Source organism: Lipotes vexillifer, unplaced genomic scaffold (genome assembly GCF_000442215.2).
Source record: "Lipotes vexillifer unplaced genomic scaffold, Lipotes_vexillifer_v1.1 scaffold217, whole genome shotgun sequence".
Taxonomy (NCBI): Eukaryota; Metazoa; Chordata; class Mammalia; order Artiodactyla; family Lipotidae; genus Lipotes; species Lipotes vexillifer.
In genome coordinates this window covers 5,958,063-5,980,520 of record NW_006788200.1, presented here as the reverse complement: position 1 = coordinate 5,980,520, position 22,458 = coordinate 5,958,063, and the positions used below count along the sequence as shown (strand labels likewise).

At 36.1% G+C, this 22,458-nt stretch overlaps 2 protein-coding genes across 4 annotated transcripts in view; one reads left to right on the top strand and one right to left on the bottom strand.

Annotated features, from left to right (window-relative positions):
* The window catches only part of FAM13B (family with sequence similarity 13 member B), a 68,874-nt gene extending 68,126 nt beyond the window's left edge, over positions 1-748 (top strand). For all 3 annotated transcript variants that reach the window (XM_007461402.1, XM_007461401.1, XM_007461403.1), the window contains one exon: positions 625-748. In XM_007461402.1, the coding sequence (XP_007461464.1) occupies positions 625-748 (124 nt within the window). The remainder of the gene's footprint in view (positions 1-624) is intronic.
* Positions 749-827: 79 nt separating this feature from the next.
* PKD2L2 (polycystin 2 like 2, transient receptor potential cation channel) overlaps positions 828-22,458 on the bottom strand; it is a 40,412-nt gene continuing 18,781 nt past the window's right edge. Inside the window, exons 7-14 of the mRNA XM_007461404.1 lie at positions 21,632-21,802; positions 21,148-21,329; positions 15,023-15,143; positions 13,886-13,987; positions 12,365-12,429; positions 11,717-11,771; positions 4,856-4,968; positions 828-879 (exon numbers count right to left, since the gene is read on the bottom strand). Coding sequence (XP_007461466.1) covers positions 828-879; positions 4,856-4,968; positions 11,717-11,771; positions 12,365-12,429; positions 13,886-13,987; positions 15,023-15,143; positions 21,148-21,329; positions 21,632-21,802 — 861 coding nt within the window. The remainder of the gene's footprint in view (positions 880-4,855; positions 4,969-11,716; positions 11,772-12,364; positions 12,430-13,885; positions 13,988-15,022; positions 15,144-21,147; positions 21,330-21,631; positions 21,803-22,458) is intronic.

The following is a 22,458-nucleotide window of genomic DNA, read 5'->3' as shown; positions in this document are numbered from 1 at the left end:
CACGGATAAGGGGGGGTACTACTGTGTTTGAGAGTCTTCTATGTAGGTTGGCATATATGGTTAAAAAAATCTCAAGTGTGTTTTCCAAGTATCTTCTAATTCTTTGTCTTATTGGAAAAAAACTTTGCTTGTAATTAGGATAGTTTGATGCTTTACCTGGTTATTAAACTGAATTGCTTTGGGTCAGTAATATAAAGTGAGAAAAATGATTTTTTCGCTACCACTAAGATGTTATACTTCTACATCTTAATTCACTGAAGCCAGAGTTAAGTAATGTACGGAATGTATGAAATGACTCAACGTAGCCTCTAGCACTTAGTATATACTCACAGACCTGACAGAGTCTAGTAGCTCATGTCTTATTAAAATATTTGATTATCTGTAGTTACCTGCAATCATCATTGATATTAATATCATCAATTAATCTGTCAATAGAGAAATACATCAAAATTAGAAGTGTTCTAGGAATATTCCATTGGGATGAAGGGAATTAGTCCAATCTTTTTTTTTCTTGCAGAACAGTTTTTTATTTGAGTTTGTATTGGGTAATATTCTGTCTCTCATTACGACAACTTCTGGGACTTTATTTTCCAGATAATCTCTAGGTTTTATTTTCTCCCCTAGGAATGCCCAGAAAGAGGATCGTGTTCCAGTGCTTGAGGAGTACAGGGAGTACAAGAAAATTAAAGCCAAGCTTAGGCTTCTTGAAGTTCTTATCAGCAAACAAGATTCTTCAAAATCCATATAAAATATGGTCCTTGAAAACATCATAAAATCAGTTGCATTCCCTGAAGCTATCATCATGTGTACTTGGCTGGTACTTAAGTTCATTTTGTCAGGCACTCACAGAGTCTCATTTTGTACTTGCTGGTGGTGCCACTAGAGAAATGATGGGAGGGTAAGTAGACCCTGTCTAGGGAGTGCGATGTTCCATGTTAACCACAGACTGCCCCTCTACCTTTAGCAAACATCCACTTTTCTTCATTGTTTTGTACTACAGATACATCGTCTTAGTAGAAGACTAATATTTTATCTTTTCAACTTTAAGAACTTTGGAGATAGAAGCTTTTTGTTATTCCCAACTTTATTATTTTGTTTTTCGTTACTCAAGAAAATTGAGAGGAAAATCTTCACGTTGAATTCTTCTTCAGTTGCCTTTTTCTTACAGAATGACTGAAAATTTGAAAGAAAAGCCTATAAATGTACACATATGCAACTATGTTCTGTGTTTTCTTAGAAAACCAAAATCAACTGAAATTTCAAGTCCTACTGTGGAACATATTTCTGTTAAATTCCCAAAGTGACACTTTCTCACAGGTAGTATGTTAGCAGAATTTTGCAATTCAGTGGTCACACAGCTCCTGGATGAAGATAACAGCGGGTAGGCCAAAAAGTGACCTTGCTTATTAGTATAGTGAAAACACACACCACACATCACACACAGAACTGAATTATATCACATGCTGCCTTTGGGACTTAAGTTACTGTTTGTTTCCTCAGTTACAGTTTATCAGTTGGTGTTGATGTGATTTATCTGGATTAGATCCTGCATTTTTCCCCCCTACCCACCTCCAGATAATGTGAGAAAATAGCCATGTCAGTATGTAGGAACTCTGATGGTGCTCAGATTTGTGTGTTCAATCAAATGGGCTTAAATTGGCAAAAGAATCATTATGCCTGAAGTAAATCTATTCTTAACAAGGGCTATACCACTGCATTTTTACATGTACCTTCAAGGGGTTGCATCATTTTTTTTTCTTTTTTAATCAGCAAAATCCATAAAGAAAACATCCTCTAAAGGGATCACCGTTTGCTCAATCACATGCTGTTTAAAGCAGCTGGTTATAGGTGTATTGTGGTATGCCCCTTGTCATACACTCTAAGCATATCTGTTTTTCTCTGGCTTTGCATGGCTTTTCTTCAGGTTCTTTCCTGGTATAATTCTGCTAATTATTTTCACAGAATGGTGACTTTATTTGTGCTAACAATGTGATAGTCATTAACAGCATATTCTGATCAGGCTTAATCTAAGTGTTAATTTTTTTCCTGGTGCTTTTTTGGATTGATGAGTGTCTCACTTTGTGCCCATGTTTTGCATGCAGTGACTCATGCATGGTTTTCTTAACTAGCTAATATTCATAATTTGTTCCATACAAAAATGGACTTTTGCAGCATCCTTTAATGAGGTGAGGGCAGCATGAACCTCAGACTTCTGGCACTATTACATAGCACATGAAGTAGCTTGATAATAAGTAGCATTTCTAGTACTTCACATTTCACCTGTGTGTGCAATGCCTTTTTTGGGGGGAGGGAATGTTCCTTGGTAGTGAACGTGTCATTGGGGAATAAAGCACTAAATCCAGCCCTTTTCGTGTGGTTTCCTTTTGATACAGCTAGGTTATTCATAGTGTACACCTAGAAACCTGAAATTGAGAACACCAAAAGATGTTATCACTTTGATTTGAATTCATCATGCAGTGTACATTTAGTTAATTTCTTTCAGTCTCCAACAGGAGTATATCCAAACATCTTATTTAATGTGCACTGTATATTGTTTTATATGAATGTTTTATTTTATATACCACATGCAAAAATGTCCATATGCACTATTTAAATGTTTTAAATAATATATTCCTTCTTTATAATGCTAAATCTATATGAGTACCATATTTTTATAAGTCAGTGGCCTGACTGGTTTCATTTTAGAATTAACAGCTGCTTCATGATGTTGGTTATTCACTGTTAATGTTTGGCTGTGAGTAGAATAGATAAAAAGTGGCATGGCAGCACTTATGCTATGTGACAGTATTGTGTGTCATAGTTCAGTAGTAAGTGGTAGAATTAGGCAGTTTGTGATAATCTCTTACTTTGGTACAAGTAAAAACTGTATATCTATATACAAACAATATATAGATATATATGACTACAAGTATAATTGCATTGCTGTGTTTGGCACTTCATTGTATAGACTTTTGTAATAAAAGAACTTTAATGTTCTAAGTCATTGTAAATGTTTTTTGTTTTTTTCACTAGATGTTTAAAAAGAAGAAATAAAACCCTCAAGTGTTCCCTTGCCTTAATGTTCTCAGGCTTTGTTTGAATTACCCCAACCAGGGACCATGTGGGGAGACAGCAAGGTTACTAAACCACGTGACTGTCTACAGCTCTAGGGAGTGGTAAGGCAAGGAAAGGCCATGTTGTTGATTCTCTTTGGAAGTCTAGGGAGAAGATGCAGAGAGAATAGTCAGCATTTCTTGTTGCAGTGAATTATCTTATTAAGAAAACTTGACATACAGTCTCTAAGAGAAGAGCTTGGCTTAAGGAAGGTGGGTATATTTAACAATTCCTTTATTTGAGTTTTACAGTCCAGGGACTGTTGAGCACAGTGTGGAAGTCTATGGTCAAATGATGTTACTTGGGCTAAGAGAACATATAACATATGGCTCTTCTAGGAGGGCTTATGTAACTTATATTAGAAGAGTTTCCTTCCAATTTCCAAAATGCCAGCCATCCAAAACTTGCCAACCATCCATACAGGGCTTTTGCAACACCCTCATTTACACTTTTCAAACATAACTTCTTATAACCTTGATACTCCTACCTGGCTCTTTTATTTTATGTTTTAAAGGGTAGTTTACTTTTAAAGTAGTCGAGGAAGCACTTTTGGGAAACTTCACATGTGTTACTTTAGAAACTGTCTAGATGAATTTCTAGTTTGAAGATATTAGTGAAATTTCTGTAGGTGGTTGGGAAGTTTGTTCTTCTACACTTTGCCTTTTTCCAGGAGACTTCCAACTGGGAAGAATGGAGGTGAGATTATTTTACTTGGGGTCTTATATAATGTTTTTCTAGAATCCTAAGCATTTATTAATTTACCTTTGGCTAGAGAAATTAGAACATGGCACATGATGAGAATACCAACAGTTCTAATACTCTGTGTAACATTGAGAAAACTATCTTTACTGACTTATTGAACTATTAATTAGAGACCTGCCCTAAGAACTAAAAGCAATATTATTTTATACTTTCCGTTCACATTCCTAGAATTTAATAATAAATCTCATTATAAAAGTCTTCATGTGTACCTGTGTGTGTATACTGTGGAGGCATGTTGTAATACACATGGATTATATATTGGGTCCCATTCCTAGAAATCATTTGATGATTATCATTGACCCTGACGATAGTTTGATGGTAGCTAGTTTTGTGCTTTTAAAATGTACCGCAAATGGGGACAAATTTAGGAAATAATTCAGTACAGGAATAAATCGTTAGAAATGTTCCATGATTATATCACAGATTCTCACCTCCACTTGCCTCAATATTGTAGAGCTGAAACCTTTCTCGTCACTCGGTTTAGTTTTAAACTGACATAGTGTAATTCTTTCTCCAGTTCCACAGCATATAAAAAGAGGCTAGAGGATAATTTAGAAGGAAGTGGAGAATGAGTCAGTAACATTTTTGTACATAAAGAGACAGCAGGTTATTAACACCTATTGTGAAATGCTTTGAGTGGGAAGATAGTATTTTAAGCTCCCAAAACATGCCTAGTATGGCCAGTTATGGATCTAATATTCTAAAGCTGTGTGGAGCATAGTATCTGCTACATGTGTCAAGTATAAATGGCAGTTCCTATATTTAGAGATGTAAGGACAAAAGCAGTTGGTCTTGGTCTCAGCTTACATTTAAACAAATGGAGTTTTGTGCTTTCTGTGTCATTTTAAAGTTGGGTAAAAAATTGGGGAAAAAAGTGGCATCTTAACAGAATGAGATTCTGGGTTCAGGAAATTTGTGGAATGTCCCCAGTCCCCATATCACAATATCCCATAGTACCTTGGTTAGAACAAATGCTTACTCTCGAAATTCTTGTTGCGTGACAGGCTGGTAGTCATCTTGAATTTCTGTAGAATAATACTTTTTCTCAAGCCTCTCTTTCCATTTTTTCATCTGCTCTGCACTTTGAATCTCCTGTAAAGTTAGAGGAAAAAGCATAAGCTGCAATCTTTAAATTTTTCTCTGTTGCAGGCCCATGGCACACAAGCATCACAGGGTTGAGAATCTTAAACTTTACTCTCCGGGGCTGTGATTTTGAGCCGCACTGGCTTTTTGCCCTGCCTGATTTTTGGGTCTATGCATTAGCAGAGTCACCTCAGAGAACTTGGTGTTAAAACTGTTTAGCAGAGTTAGGGGATTTTTAAATTGTGAATATCGTCTTATTCCCTTTTCACTGCCTCTTCCCCTCTGTATCTCCAGCTGATATTCTCCATTCTTCACTTGGCCAAAGCTGGGATGTTCTTTTCTGTACCTCTGTTCTATAATGAAGCAAGTGTACATCAAAGTACGTTTGTGGGTATTATTTGCCCTCCCAGCTGCTTCTCAGCCAGACTCCTAACAATTCCCAATCTCCTCTTCATAATTACTGCATCAATCTGTGTACTCCAATCTGTCCACACACCCCAGAATAAGCTCCTCATACCAGAAGATTCTTGCTGTATCCTTCTCTGATCCTAAAGAGCCCTTTCTGTGCTTTGTGCTCACTACCCACCCATTTTCCTTGTAGTGTCCAAATACCTTTTTCCCAACTTCAGAAAAAGTGTTATGGAAAATAGAAACAGCCCTAGAAAAAGAGGGAAAAGAAGAGACAGTGCACCCAGATACGATGCAAAGACTTCAGTAAATCGGTATACTATTGCCCTGCTCCAACAGTAATGTTAAGTAGCAAAGTGGATCCCTGTGTAAGGGTTCTGATTACCTTCCTCAGAGAGAATGGTGATGCCCAAGTTCATACATTGTTTACCTGATAAATGGATGCTGTTCTGGCCAGAGGAGCTGTGCTATATATCAGAAAGTGTTTGTCTTTAAACCAACATATCCGAAGTAGGAAAGGGTGGTTTTCAATCTTTCTAGTTTTATTTCAGCCACATTACAGCACCTATGTTTTGACATATTTACCAGTACTTTTAATGTGATGTTAAAAAAGTGGTGGGCCCCACAAATATTTCAAAATGACCAGGTCTATTAAAATGTGGATGCATTAGTAATATGCACTGAATAGACTGCCTGGTAAACGATGCATCCTTCAAAAAACCTATCTCAACCATTGCTTTTTCTATGAAGCCTTCCTTGACATTCACAGGAAAGTAATACCTTTCCTCATAGAGCAGCAACTATGTGGGGGCATTTGCTCAAGCTCCTAGGTTCTAGTCAACCCACTTCTTCCCTGCAGGTGGTAGCTGCTGCTTATAATTGTTTCTGTATTAATTCAGTGTTCTGCAGTGGTTCTTACAGACCTCTCATGCCTCAGAAATGAATTCTGTGAAGTAAACCCCCTCTTTTTGAGCTACCTCATGTGTTTCTGTTTTTCTGACTGGCCCCTAACTGATGACTGGTTGGTAGCAGAGAAGGTCCAAAGAAACAGACCCTTATAGACAGCGTGCCCCCACCAAGGGACACAACAATTGACTTAAGAGTTTGAGACCACCGCCTGGCTATTTGGGATTCCTCAGGCTACCGAACCAGCAGGCTAAGAAGTGATTGAGGTGACTGATCCCAATTACCAAGGGGAAATTGGTGCTGCTACAAAATGGGTTCAGAAAGGGCTGTGTTTGGAACCCAGGGAATTCTCTGAGGGGTGCCTCTTAGTACTTCCATGTCTAAAACTCTGTAGTTTAAACATTAAATTCTTAAGGAATTGTGATTCGAGTAGAAAAGGTCTTAACGTCACCCAGAGATGGATACAATTACTCTTGGGACTTTGCTTCTCCCCTTTTGGGGAGAGAATAAGAGGGCCTCCATTTTCATAGAGGATAGTTCTGTCTTATTAGATGGAAGCTAGAAATAGTTATTGTCATTTTATGGGAGTACAGATGTGTACTAAATAGCCAAAGGGGGTGAATTCGGCTGACCATTTAGCTAATATCGCTCAACTCAAAATTTGCTCTCCTAAACTCTTATGCTCTCTTATGCTCTTTATGCTGGATCTCAGGCTTTGCAAACCTCATTCCCTAGACTGTCTTGCTACCAGATTTGTTAGGTTCTGCCTTACTGGACGATGGAGGGGGAGAAAGTTTTTCTTGTTTTCTTTCTATCAGCATTGCTTCCGCGAATAGTAGTTGGCTCCAGGCTGCAGTTGTCCAGCTTCTTTTGGCATACCCAGCACCAGCTTCATCATACTCCCTCAGAAGTATCAGGAGCAGCAGGGGTGGGATGAGGGTGACCTCAGAGGTCTGAGCAACAGCTTCAGGCCCCTTAATTGTCTTAGGTTCCAATAAACCCACCTTTTGTAACCTTAGTCATGGGAGTGGTAGCCTCCTCCTACAGTTATTACTTATGAGTTACTTCAGTGTTTTTACTTTTTCTATTTTCCAATACCTGTGTAACCAATTCCCTGTAATAAATTTTCTCTGTTTGAAATGTATAGTATGGTTTCTATTTTCCTGACTAGGTCCTCATACATGTAATAAGTATGTCATTTGGTCAGGTGTATTTTTGCCTTTAAAGAATGTTTAAAATTTTTCCATATCTTGGTTTTAAACATTTTAAAATTAGTCCCTGGGCATTTGCTATTGTAGTTTCTTCTATTATAATTTTTAATGAGCTGGTTGATGTTTGCATATATGACATGACTATGTAAATTATTTTTTCCTACTACTTAATCTGTTTTTGTCATAATTTTTCAGTTCATTGTATACCTGAGAAAGAGAATCATATCTCAAACAGAGGTAGTTTTTACCTCTTCCTTTTCTACTTTTGTACTTCTCATGTATTTCTCTTGCTTAATTATTTTTTTTTTTTTTGCGGTACGCGGGCCTCTCACTGTTGTGGCCTCTCCCGTTGCGGAGCACAGGCTCTGGACGCACAGGCTCAGCGGCCATGGTTCACAGGCCCAGCCACTCTGCGGCATGTAGGATCTTCCCAGACCGGGGCACGAACCTGTGTACCCTGCATCAGCAGGCGGACTCTCAACCACTGTGCCACCAGGGAAGCCCTCTTGCTTAATTCTTTTGTCTGATCCCTCCAATACATCCTTGTCTTGTCCTTGATATGTCCAATGTTTCCCTATTAGATAAGGTGCTAGCTTTGGGGTGAGGTAAATTTGTTTTTATCATGTCAAGGAGGAGTCCATTGATTCCTGTTTTGTTTTCCCCCTCAAAGTTGGATGTTGAATCTTATCAAATACCCAGCATCTATGGAAAATAGTAGTTTTCCTTTTTTTGATCTATAAATAGAACGGATTATGGTAATTAGTTGATTATACAGTTTTGAATCATCTTCCCATTCTTTGAATAAGCCCTATCTGAATCATGGTATTGTGTTCTGTTGGATTCTGTTTGCTAATATTTTATTTAGGATTTTTGCTTCAAGATTTATGTGATATTTTGTTTTTTAAAATTAATTAATTAATTAATTTTTGGCTGCATTGGGTCTTTATTGCTGCACGTGGGCTTTCTCTAGTTGCAGTGAGCGGGGACTACTCTTTGTTGTGGTGCGCGGGCTTCTCATTGTGGTGGCTTCTCTTGTTGCGGAGCACATGCTTCAGGCACGCTGGCTTCAGTAGTTGTGGCACACGGGCTTAGTTGTTCCGCAGCATGTGGGATCTTCCCGGACCACGGATTGAACCCGTGTCCCTTCCATTGGCAGGCGGATTCTTAACCACTGCGCCACCAGGAAAGTCCCTATAAGTGATATTTTCTTTTTCTGTTTTTGTTTTTATTGAGGAGGATACAATCTTTACTAGGTTTTAGAATCACTATATAGTGATTCTAAAATTATTTTATAAAAATAATTTGGAAATTTTCAATTTTCTCTTTGCTCTGGAACAGCTCAAATAGCTTGAAATTATTTATTCCTTAAAAATCTGGTAAAATTTCCATATGAAACCATCTGGGCCTGATTTATTTCAGAGGTAGCTCTTTGATGACTTCATTTCTTCTACAGAATGGATTTGTTTAAGCTTTTAAAAATCTCTTTTGGGCTCAGTTTTGATAAATTTTATTTTCAATTTACTGAGGTTTTCTTTATGGCCCAATATACCTATTTTCATGAAGGGGTTTTTTAAGTAAATTAAGCTTATTTGTCTTTACTGATATGTCAGATATATCTGGTCACAGTTATATTGTTTTAAGGTATATTTACAGTCTTTTACCATGTGGCATATTATCAGTTTTCTTTTTTGATTTGGTACTGCTTCCCTTTAAGAATGTCTGTATTTTTGTTTTAGTGGTCTGTTTTTATTCATGTATCTTTTTATACATCCTCCGTCATCTCTTTCTCGTTTTGGTTCCCTCAACAAGAACCAAACAAGTTCAACAAAAAAATTAGGTTATAATTTCTTCCTCCTCATTTCTTTTCCCTCTACTACCCAAGTATATTTAATCATATTACTGTATTTTGTTTTATCTGAGAGATGGAGTCTATTGTAAGACCATTACACCATTATTTTATGTACCACTTAGGAAAAAAAATGCCACCAGTTAAAATATGGCACATTGTCAAATATAAGGCACATCTTGATTTCAGAGATATTAAAATGTGGAAAAATGTGTTTTTAAATTAATAAAACCATATCTTTTTAATTTACTACTGTGCTCTTAAATATGCTAAAGTTTCTTCTTTTTGGCTATTATCTCTAAATGATAATTCTTCAACTTTTTACCTATTACATATGAAATAATCAGTCAGCTTTTTTTACTTTATACCTTCTCTCTTCCTTCTTTTTTCTAAAATTTCTCAGTCATCTCTTGTTTGGCTGATGATGATCTTCACATGGAATCCTTAGGAATACAGTGGTATTCCCCAAGTTCATACATGTTCAAAACTGTTAGAGACTTTATACTTGAAACACAGCTTTGCTGCATATAAAAAAGCCTTGGCTTACATTTTCTTTCCTTGCTATATTGTAAGTGTTGTTCTGTTGATTTACGGTGTTGAATGGTGTTACGCTAACCTAATTCTCTTTTCCTTGTAAGTAAATCCAAATTTTGCTTGGATAAGTCTCATGTTCATTTTAGATAATTTTTCCCAGGTACATAGTATGTCTTTCAATATACATTGTCTTTTATTTCAGAAATGGTTTATTGAATTATAGTTTTGTTTTTTAAAAGAATCTCAAACTTACAGAAAAGTTATAAGAACAATACAAATAGTTTTTATCCTCTGAAGTATTTCAAGTTGCCAACATGAATGCCTTATTGTCCCTGAATACTTCAGTGTGTATTTCCTGCATACAAGGACATTCTCCTTTATATAAGCACAGTATAATCATCAGAATCAGAAAATTAATATTGATAGATTATTACCATCTAAATCCTCAGTCCCCCATTCAAATTTACCAGTGTCCCAATGATGCCCTTTATTGTAAAAAGATCCAGTCCATGATTATGCATTGTATTTACCCATCTTTTAATCTCAGTCTGGTGTAGTTCCTCAGCTTTACCTTGACTTTCATGACCTGGAAACTTCTGAAGTCTATAGGCCAGTATTTCATAGAATGTCTCTCAGTTTCTTATTGTGTGATGGTTCGTTGCGTTATGCATCTTCGGCAGAAATTTTACAGAAGGGATCCTGTGTTCTCTTAGTGTCCTGTCAGGTGGCATATAATTTCAACTTGTTCCAGTACTGATTAAGGTTCTGTTTTCCAGACTTTTTCACTGTAATGTTATTCTTTTTGTAATTAGTATTTCGTGGAGAGGTATGGAAATGTTCTATTCTTCCTCAGACTTTTATTCATGTATATGTTTAGATCGGTGTGGACTCCTGGAATCCTATTTTATTCCATGGGTTTAAATTAATATTCATTAAGTGCCTAAATAAGTGCTTAAAATCCCACACTTGGCCAGCGGGATCCCCACTCAAGCTGACTTTTGTGTCCTTTTAACAGATCTCCATCATTCTATATGGAGTACAGTATGAAGCACCTATACTTTCCAGTCCTGGAATTAACTGTATTTCCAAGGAGCCCTGGTTCCTTTTAGAGGAGAATGGTATTTGGAAACCAAGATCTGGATGCTCGTTGTGTCATTGCTACTAGGATGTCACTCTCAGTGGACAGAGTTAGAAGATACATTCGCACGCACGTGCGCACACACACAGTTGCAATTCTAATCCAACACCACAAGGTTCATTTTAACCTTCAGCCTTTCCATTTTTGCAATTCCATTGTCTGATAATGAGAAACCTCACTCCATTATACATACTTGTTTGCTTATTCCAATCTCTTGACCCTGCTGTCCTCTTTCTCAATATATTGGGGGGTGGGAGGCATCCAGAAGTAGAGCAATGTTCTATTTTTTCACTTGGGTGGTAGTGGTATGTGGAGGTTTGCTTCATAATTATTTATTAAACATATATGTTTAGTCATTTGAATGTATGTTACAGTTTTGAAATATAAGAAAAATCATTTAAGTGATTCATCACATTAATGATTGCAAGAGAACAATTATATAATCATCTCAATAGAGTATACTCACTAAGCCCTGTGTGCTAATCCCACAGTGAAGGTACAGCTGTAGGACAAGGGTATCTGGCTAAGAGCACCAGTAAGAGAGATGGAGCATCTGGAATCCAAACAATTTGTCCTAAATAAGAGAGGATCTAGATACCGGGAGAAATTTGGAGGTGGCAACTACTGCTCTGAAAAAAGCAAATCATTCAGTTCTTAAATCAGAACTTTTTCTAATAAAGCTATCACTTCTTTACGAGAAAATTAAAATCTTACTTTTTCATCAAAGCCTTCTCTTCTGGCTTGTTCAACCAAATCTCTGCTTTTCCTACTGTGAATGTAAAATAAAAATCAGAAGTATATGACAGTAAAAAGGAAAATGACAGTATAAAATATAACCAGATCTGTATTAAGGATCTGAATTAACTTCTATTCTTTCTGATAACACTAATTATTTGGAAAATGTTGTCATTAATAGGTTCTCTATATCATATCTCTAGCTATAAAAACATGTTTCTATTATGTCCCACTGCCAGATTTTGACACTAAAATTTGCAATAAATGTAAATACATTCTTAAATATTTTGTTTAAAAATTTTTTTACTTTGATAGCTGAAAGCATGCACTTAATGTAGACTAAAATCATTTCCTACTTTTTTAGAGGGACTTTACTATCCTGTGCAGCTTTCTGTTAAACCTTTTTCTGAGTGGCATGGCATGCCTTATATTAATTTTAAATTAGCTTAGAGTTTCATGACACTCTCAGAAATTATGAGGTGCTACTGGATGTTTTGACAGTTTATTTAGAATCAGCACATTGAATGGTGGTTGTTTTGCAGTCAAAACCTTACTCTCACTGTAAGTTTCTAATATAATACAGAGCTTTAAAATGGTAAGTTAAAAATTGAAGAAAATTCATCTTACCTTTTCTTGTCTTCATCTGTTTCAGGTTTCTTTAGTTTGAGTTTTTCGAGAGCATTGTGGTAACTCTGAGCATAATTTAAAAGATTAAAAGTTCATAAAAATAATATTCTGTATTAATTTTTGATCAAGGTAAAGGAAATAGGGAATGCTTGACTTTAGGAACTGCTGCCCTAAAGAAATGTAGAGGCAAATACTATGATTATCTTTTTTCACCTTGTCACTACTTATGGTTTCTGCCTGCTGGTGGAAAAGCTGGAGAGCATCACACTTGAACTTGGAAAAAAAATCTTTAAAAAACATTATTAACATTTATTGCATTAATGATATTAACATTTTAATGCACATAACCAACATCATAATCAAGAGATAAAAGATGAAAAAACCCACAGTTAAGTTCATTGGGGGACATATTAATAGTTTACTTTTACAGATAAGTTCTTGGACAGAGTTCTTAAGCCCCACTAACCCCACAGCTTATAGGACCTTTTCTGTGTGAAATGCTATGCTTAGAGCTGTGGGTATGCAGAAATGGGCAAGATGGTACACACATGACTCTGCTACAGTTCACAGTGAGGTTGGTATTGAGAGGACAAGGAAGATTGCTCTGACAGGGAGAACAGAATGTCAGTGAAGAGAGCAGAGGGAATATTCCTGGTGAGTCAGGGAATGACATGAGCAGAGGCCCAGAGGAGACAATGAGAGCAAGCATGGTAAACAGCACTGTGCTCAAAACAGCTGGGGCATACAGTGCTGTAAATGGAGGTAAAAATTGTATAGTTAGTTCAGTGATAGTGAATAAAGATAGGTTGAGACTGTGAGACTAGAAAAGGCCCTTGAATGTTTGAATAAAGAATTTGGACTTATTTTGACAAGCCCTGGGAAACTGAAGAATTTTGAGCAGAGAAGTGATATGATCAAAACTGGGCTGGCACAGGAAGGAGGCTAGAACAGTTAAGAAGATGTTACCATACAGAAGTCGGGGTGAAAAGTACTGAGTACCTAATATAGTGGTGGCAGTTAGAATTCAAAGTGTCTTTGAGTTCCACAAATGTGAGCAAAAACTACAGAGGTGAACTTTACACACAAGCCTTGGCAACAGACCATTATAAGGGACAAAGAAAAAGTTCAAGGGTTTTGAGCCAGGGGTGACTGAGGAGAGTGTTACCACTACAGAAAGTGAGGAAGGTAAGGCAAAAGGAGTTCTGAGTTCAGATTGTTCATAGGAATTTACCAGCATCTAAATTGAAAACTTTGGGAGGGAAGAGAGTAAGTGCTTTGCATTTAGTGCTCAGTAGCTTTTTGATACATTGAATTCTGAAATAATTTTGGTCACATTTTTGAAGCCAGAGAACATTTCTCCTGGTACTGAAATAATACAAGTATAAGTAACCATGGACCAAAACAAAAAACCCCAAATGTCCTCCCTGCACTACCACTTGGGGTTTAGGTGTTATTCAAACTACAAGAGTATAAACTGAACAAGATTGGTCTTAGAATTCTGATTAGAAGAATTTGACATACCTTTTTAATCATTTTACCAAGTTCAAAATCTGGCCTTCTGCCTATTGAATAGTCAGCTTTCACTTCAGAATAGGTATTATAAATTATTGCCAAGAACATGTTCTGGGGAGAAATATTCAAATGAAGTATTTCAATAAAAATTTAGTTTAAATGCTGTTAATGACTTTGACAAGTGCTGGGATTTGTAAAATTAGATTTAAATTTTAAAAGTAACTCATGCTCAATAAGAGATGGCTATGCAGACTATATATAATATAGTAGAATGGGAAATGTGTAGTGCATGGATATGGGCAAGTATGTTTATGGCAAATGGGAAAAGCAGAATGTAAAATAGTGCATATACATTGGTTAATTATATATATATATAAATTTATTAATGTTACATATCAGAAGAAAACTTAGAATAATATATGTTCATAAGGGTATTTCTTTTTTTCTTTAAAATTCTATAGAGCTGTTTAAATGCACAATTTTACTATGGCTCTTACAACTATTAATGTCCAGATAACAAACAGAACTGTGGAGAGGGTATTCTTACTCCCAGCCCACCTCTCCACCTTTCACTGTGGCTCAGATCTGTCACTGTGAGGACTGTTGCCCACAATCAGGGGATAACTGCTGTGTGTGACAAAAAAATGTTTTCATGGAGGACAGTAGCAGTGCCTTGAGTAGAAAGGCAAGGTTCCTTGATTAGGAAGGCCAAATAGATTTGTCCTGAGCACATGTGAGAGACCCATCCTGGGGACTCCTAAAAATTACAAGGGTGTAAGCTTTCATCCCTAAGGGCCAAAAGCTGTTGCAATATGGGCAGAATATGAATGGCCTAATTCATACCTACTGGTATGAAATGTCCCAGGCTGGAGAGACCTGGAACTTTTAAGTTATATGTGTAAAAGATTTAGTACACTCTTGGCACACAGTAGCCACCCAGATGGTAACTATTGTGATCACATTCTCCATTGGACAGCTTGAAAACATTTGGACCCCCTGGATTACTAGGAATCTACACTATTCTTAATAAATGTAAAGTGTTCTGACAGCTAAGCAATGATACTATAATTTCTTCTAAATTGGTAATTATATTTTTTATTCTGAAAAATGTAAGCAAAAAAGGGGAACCTATATGGTCATTCTTACCAGCAGGACAAAGAACACGAAAAAGATGAAAGTGATGAAGTAAATGGGTCCCAAGATACGACTGGCTTGCTGAATACCAGCAAAATTAAAATCTCCAAGAACAATACGAAATTGTGTGAATCTTTTATGGGAAAAAAGAAAAACATTAGAAAATACTATATCTCTTCATACATACATGACAACAGATGGGGGTTACTAATGTGCCTAGGAAAGTACCTAGCTGCATATGGCATATGTTCTCTGGCTTTAGTTTTGTTAGCACAGAGTTCTATAAAATTGGATGTAGAACATTCCCCTAAAGAAAGGCAAGACTTAATAGCTGAACAGATAGTTCAGGAAATGATGGGCTTCAATTTATTCAACCAATATGAACCCAATGTTCACCTCCAAGATTTGAACCTTGAGATGCCTGCTTACCAGCTTGTCTTGACAGTGGCCTCCTCAGCCATTCCTGTGTCTTTATAAAACTTAGAATACTTTGACCTTTTCTAATAAATGATTTTCAACTTGTACATAGACCCAAGAGCCCTACAATTTCTAATATCAATGGTATGCTTAATTTTTGCATCTCTTCTGCTGAAATAAAAATGGCAACAATTTGTCACTTGCTAAGTCTCAAACAAGTGCTGGTAGTGATCCTCAAACATGATCCTGAGGTTTATTTTATTTTCTCCAATAAGTATAAAAGCTTGGCTTTGAAGTGAAATAGCATTGAAAATACTATATATCTTCATTTTATTAACTTTAAAGATGGAAAAATTAAGAAATTAAGGCTTTGAATGAGCATAGTAGTAGCAGAGGTAGAATTAGGATTTCATAATGTGAAGTCTTATTTTGTTTTCTCATCATTAGTTTGCAATGGTATTGCCATACACACCACGGATATGTTATAAATTATATATGATATATATATATATATGAGTTCTTTATTTTAAGGGGAGATCTGGGAAGGAGTTTTTAATAGTATGTAGACACTTTGCATGATTGGTCAAAGGGCATAATGTTTCTTGTTCCTTGTTGCTTTTGCCAATTACATGAAGGGAACATAGGACTATGTACAATGAAGGAAGAAAATGTATTCAAAGAAATCAGCTATTTGGAGCCCTAGGACTCAGAGTTTTCTGGAATTTCATCCTCAGTACCTGAGACCTGACTAAATCATACATACAGTATTTATCCAGCTTCTAATACTGGATTCTAATGCTCTTCTACACAAGATAGAAGAAATGCTGAATTAGGAGACCAGAGTTTCTCAGCAAATCAAAAAAATTTTTTTTCCTCTCTGGCATGGGAGAATATGAGGTTCTGTTTTAGAGTTTTTAACTTAATTTTTTATCCTTAAGTTGTGTTTATATAAGTTCAAGTCAGCATTTCTCCTCTCCAGAAAGTGTCCACATACCTCTGCTCTGTAAAAAGTGTGAATAACAAAAACCTAAGCAATTACTGAATGGTTATAATCACACAGGAACTGGAGACTTACAAATGCCTTTCCCCTCCCCCTCCCCAAGCTAAAAGGAACACCATGACTCTTCAGGATACAGATTATACTGAATGAAAACACAGTTTTTTAACTTCTTGATACCCCTGTTAACTTTCTACAGTTCTCTCTTGTTGAATTAAAATAGCTTACAGACTGTTTCATAATAATGTACCATTTATGGTTAATCTGACTTCCCAGTCTCACACTTGCAGGCATGACTGGGTGGTAGGTATTCCTAAGCCTTCTCCAAATATTGCCTCTATTCCACTGTGTCGTCTTCTGTAATTCAGGTTAAACATATATTAGGCCTTCTCATTCTACCCTTTCTGTCATTTTCTGAACATTTTGCCTCTCTATGCCACTTTAAAATTTTTTCTCACCTATTTTTCATTTTACTCATTCTCTCTTCATCTATTCCTCATTTGCTATCAAACCTGTCAACTGGGCTTTTAATCTCAGTTGCTTTAATTTTCAGTTCTAGAATTCTGTTTGATACTTTTTCAAGTATGTCACTTTTTACACTATACTGTTCTCTCTCTAAAGATATTTTCTGACTTGCGTTTTATTTCTCTAAATATAGTATTTATTGATTATTCCAATATTTGAAGTCTTTGAGCCTGTTTCTGTTGTCTGTTGTATCTGCTGGCTCTTGCTTATGAATTTTTCCTCCTTATGTACCAAGTTATCTTTGACCATGAGCAGTAAATTATACTTGAAGGGCTTAGGATGAAATATATTTCTCCAGAGAGGTATTTTTGTGTGTGTGTCTGCAGGTGCATATGGGCATTCCAGCCTGGGACCACCTTAATCCAAATTCAAGACATGAGGTTCCCTGGATACCTAGGTGACTAAACCCAGACTTCAAGTCAAGTCAATCACTGAGGGATTTACTTTTAACTTGAGGCTGTAGCACTTCAGGCTCCCTGCTTTATATGTGGAGAGGTTATCAGACACTCCTCCTCTCCCCCAACCCCACTCCCCAGCACACACACACAGGCATGGGGTTTGTCTTGTCTTGTCCTTGAGAGGTAACTAGAAACACAATTTCTCAACTGTTTCTTCTTTTGTTTCAACAAAAATGCCTTCATGGTGGAGGTTTTGGGGAAGATGGAGTAAGAAGCACTAGGAATCTCTCTCACCACCTAGACAACGATCACAGTGGCACAATCTTTCTGATGAAACTATTTTAGAACTCTGGAGTCTGTTGAAGGCTTACAACTTCCAGGAAAGGATTGAGCAGTTTGGGTCAATTTAAACTTTTAGTTTGGCAGCAGCTACCCATCTCCTACCCCCCAGCCCATGGCAGGTAGCCCTGCATGTATTTCTAGAGCAGCTTGTACACAGCTTGTGGGAGCCAGCGTGGACAAGAAGGACCCTGTTGTCCAAACATCAGGGTCTGTGTTCTGATTGCTGATTGCTGCTTCTGATCACAGAGGCAGGCATCTCCCTGCATTGTTGCAAGCCCCTCCCTCTCTGGCTGAAGCAATGTCCTTGGGATTGAGAGGCCCAATGCCCTTCCCTCCTTCATTTTTCTCTTTTTCGCCTTTGGGAGCCAGATATTAAAGACTAGGACATTCATGGGGCTTCCCTGGTGGCGTAGTGGTTAAGAATCCGCCTGCCAATGCAGGGGACACGGGTTTGTGCCCTGGTCCAGGAAGATCCCACATGCCGCGGAGCAACTAAGCCCGTGCACCACAACTACTGAGCCTGCACTCTGGAGCCTGCAAGCCACAACTACTGAAGCCTGCATGCCTAGAGCCCATACTCCACAACAAGAGAAGCCACCACAATGAGAAGCCCACTCACCGCAACTAGAGAGTAGTTGCGAAGAGTAGCCCCCACTCACTGCAACTAGAGAGAGCCCACGCACAGGAACAAAGAACCAACAAAAAAAAAAAAAAAAAAAAAAAAAAAGACTAGGACATTAAAAAAAAAACAACAACTGCATATATGGAGGAAATTAGACAGTCACCATGCATGCCCAAGGAATGGCACAGGCTCAGAAAAGACCTGAGAAAACCTTAAGTTTACACCTCAGGCTGATCCTCAAAGAACTGAAAGGAGACATGGAATAAGTCAAGAAAACTATGTATGAACAAAATGGAAAAGATAGAAAACCTAAAAAGAAACCAAAAAATTCTAGAGCTGCAAAGTACAATAACTGAAATAAAAATTCATTAGAGAGATTCAAAGGTAGATTTGAATAGGCGGAAGAAAAAAATCAGTGAACTTGAAAATAGGGCAATTTATTGAGTCTGAAGAACAGAAAGAAAAAAGTTTCAAGAAAAGTGAACAGAGCCTAAGGGACCTGTGGGATACCATCAAGTGAACCAACATATGCATAAGCACATGAAAAGATGCTCAAGATTGCTAATCAGTAGGGAGATTCAAATCAAAAACACAATGAGATATCACCTCACATCCATTAGGATGGCTACTATCAAAAAAAAAAAACAGAAAATAACAATTTTTGACACGGATGTGGAGAAATTGAAACACGCACCGTTAGTGGAAAGGTAAAATGGAATAGCCACTGTGGAAAACAGTATAGCAGTTCCTCAAAATTCAAAATACAATTACCATATGATCCAGCAATTCTACTTCTGGGTATGTACCCAAAAGAATTCAAAGTAGGATCTCAAAGAGATATTTGTACACCATGTTCTCATAGCATTATTCATAATAGCTAAAACGTGGAAGCAACCCAAGTGTCATTAACAGATTAATGGATAAACATAATGTGGTATATACATACAATGGAATATTATTCAGCTTCAAAAAGGAAATTCTGACATATCCTACAACATTGTTGAATCTTGAAGACATTATGCTAAGTGGAATAAATCAGTCACAAAAGGACAAATACTGTATGATTCCACTATGTACCTTGAGTAATCAAAATCATAGAGACAAAAAGTGGAATGATGGTTGCCAGGGGCAGGGGTAGGGAGGGAAATGGAGAGTTCCTGTTTAATGAGTATAGAGTTTCAGTTTTGCAAGATAAAAAGATTTCTGGAGATGAATGATGGTGATGATTGAACAATATGAATGTATTTCACTGTACAGTTAGAAATGGTTTAAAAAAAAGACATGGTTAAGATGGTAAATCTTATGTTATGTTATACACAATTTAAAATTTTTATCAGTTTAAAAAAAAGCCTTCAGGGCGGAAGTAGCTTTGGATGCTGAGTTTACTTTTCTGGGTTCTTGCTTTCTGATTTTGGCCACTCACTTTTTTGTTAGTTCTTAAATGTTTCCTATATTTCATCCAGCTTTTTAAATTGTGAAGAGGTTGATTTAAATAACCTAGCACATCATTACCAAAAGCAGAAGCCCCCTCATTAATCCATTTCAAAATTTTCTATCTGTTTACTTTGTGCCTTATACTTTCCTACCATTATCCAAGGTAACACAAATTTCCAAGGTTCTGTAAATTACTACATTTATATTTAATGTCCAATACTACTTAGTTTTATTATTAACACTTGAATTAAGATCCTAGGAAAGGACCAAGAAGTTGTTGGAACTGCAAACATTATTCACTCTGGCTAAGGTAATTAGACTTCTCAAATTATAGGTCATTTGAAGTTGGAAAGGACCTTTGGGAGTGATTTAGTCCAGCCCCTTCATTCACAGATAAAGAAATTAAGGTCTAGAAAAGTTAAATAGCTAGTGGCAGAATTGGAAAGTAGAATTATATCCTCTTGGTTGCTAGTCCTCTCTTTCCACTACTGATTTAGTAAAGGGTTATTCACAAAAATATTATTAAATTTCATGCAATTAATTGGTACTTAGATAATACAGTATTTACATGTGGATGATGAAAAGAGGGCAATCTAAGAAATTTTTCAGACCAGAATTTACCCCAAATTGAGTAAAAGGGCCATGGACAAGTTTGAGGAATTCTTAACTAAAGGGAAAGTTATTGCAGTTTTTCTCAGAGCCATATGTTACCATGCACTACGAATTTCCAAGAGTGATGCAAAATGAAGCCATTTCCCCCAGACAGTCTTTCTTGGTCTAGGTTGCACAGAACACATTTTGAGAACTGATATTTTAGACTATCATAATTTTTTTTACACAGACAGAACTTGTTTTACCTACTCAAAAACGAAAGTAAATTTATTACAATTTTTCACTTTTAAAGACAATATTTTTCTAGGGATTTTACCTCATCAGTTCTATAAGTTAGTTATCTGCTGATTGTTTTATGTGGATAAAGCAATTTTTAAAATTCAGCTTTGCCAGATCAGCAAAGGATAATCAGGTCAATATCAATAAAAGAATTCTAAAGATAGAGCCCTCTAAAGAAAACACTTAAGATTTCTTTTGCCCAGAGAATAAATACTACAGAGACATGGAGCCAGTTTCTTTTATCTTAGGTCAAATTTTCACTTCTATTGAAAAGTAAAAAAATATTTTTCTAGCTTGACCTGGTAACACTTGAAAAGTGGGTAACACCATCCATTTGGATCTTTCAATGCCTAACTGGACTTTGAGTGTGACAGATATTTAGCCATCAGTGAAAATATCAAACCATTTTTTAATTTATTAAAGCTTATGTCACTACTTATAGGCCTTTTCATGATTTTTTTGTTATAAACTGGATAAAACTGCATAAATTACATTTATGCTAAGAGCTTACATGGAATTTTGAAAAGTGGAAAAGTCGTCAACTTGTGATCCAAAAACAAGAAATCCTAACTGAGCGTAAGCAAAGAATATTATAAAAAACATGATGGCAAATCCTACTATGTCTTTGATACAGCGAGACAAGGTTGATGACAGCTGAGACATTGTCTTATTAAAGCTTATGAATTTGAATATCTGAAAAAGAACAAAGTTAATTGAAATAGGAGAATATTAAAGATTATAATGATTAGAGTAAATTAATTTCAGAAGAAATCTGCTTGAAATTAAAAGAGATGCTTCATGACAGTCGGGGTGTTTGAGGATTCGCTGGCAATCATTACAAAGCCAAACTACTTTAAAAATTACTGTATAAAGAAATTACTGTATAGTTAAGAATATCCTTTTGTTTTTTCATAACTTTGTAGTTTAAGTTCCCATTTTATTATCTAATATAATAAAATATATCTAATCTGTTATATCTGATAAAATATAAATACCTTTATCCATGCAAAGAAGATGGTTATGGCAATTATATTGTTGTAATAAATGTGCCAGTATGCAAGAAAATAGAAGTCTGAATATTTTTCAGTACTTTTTAACAGTTGTCCAAGCAAGAGAAAAATTTGTATATTATAGTATGAGTTGAAGAAAACGGCCACAAAACACAACTAAATGGGAAAATAAGAAGGGTTAAATTAGAGATTACCTCTAAATCTCCTGCAGCTTATGAATAAACACATGAAAAAGTTCATCAAAAGTTCAACAAAAAGGGAGGGAGAGATAAGACAGGTTTTTACATAAATGAAAGTAAGTCTCAATTTATAGGAGCTTAAGGTAGCATAATTATCAAAAAGTAGCAAAATCCTGACTGCCTGGCTATCCTAATCTATATGACTTTTTGTTTCTTTGAGTCATAAAACACAAATGTATAAAATGATTATATAATTCTGACTAGACTGTAAGAGTTTCTGCTCCATATAACTACATGATACCTAAGAGTTTAATATTTTTCACTATGTAACACTCCAAGAAAAAATTTTTTACAGCTCCAAAAATATAAACCCCTTTAGAGCTTTTTAACAACTCTTTTAGAAGAGGATTTTAGAACCAGATTATTTTAGGTATCAGAGTTTTCTAACTGTCATGAAAATTTTCCTTTGATTTCTCTTCCCTAAAATACTCAGTTAAACATTTAATGCTATACCCTATGTTAAGCATTATTGTGGTTACCAGAGAGGTAGATGGCACACTTTCTGACTCTGAGAAACTTTCAATTTGGTTTTGAGAAACAAATTATATATATATATATATATATATATATATA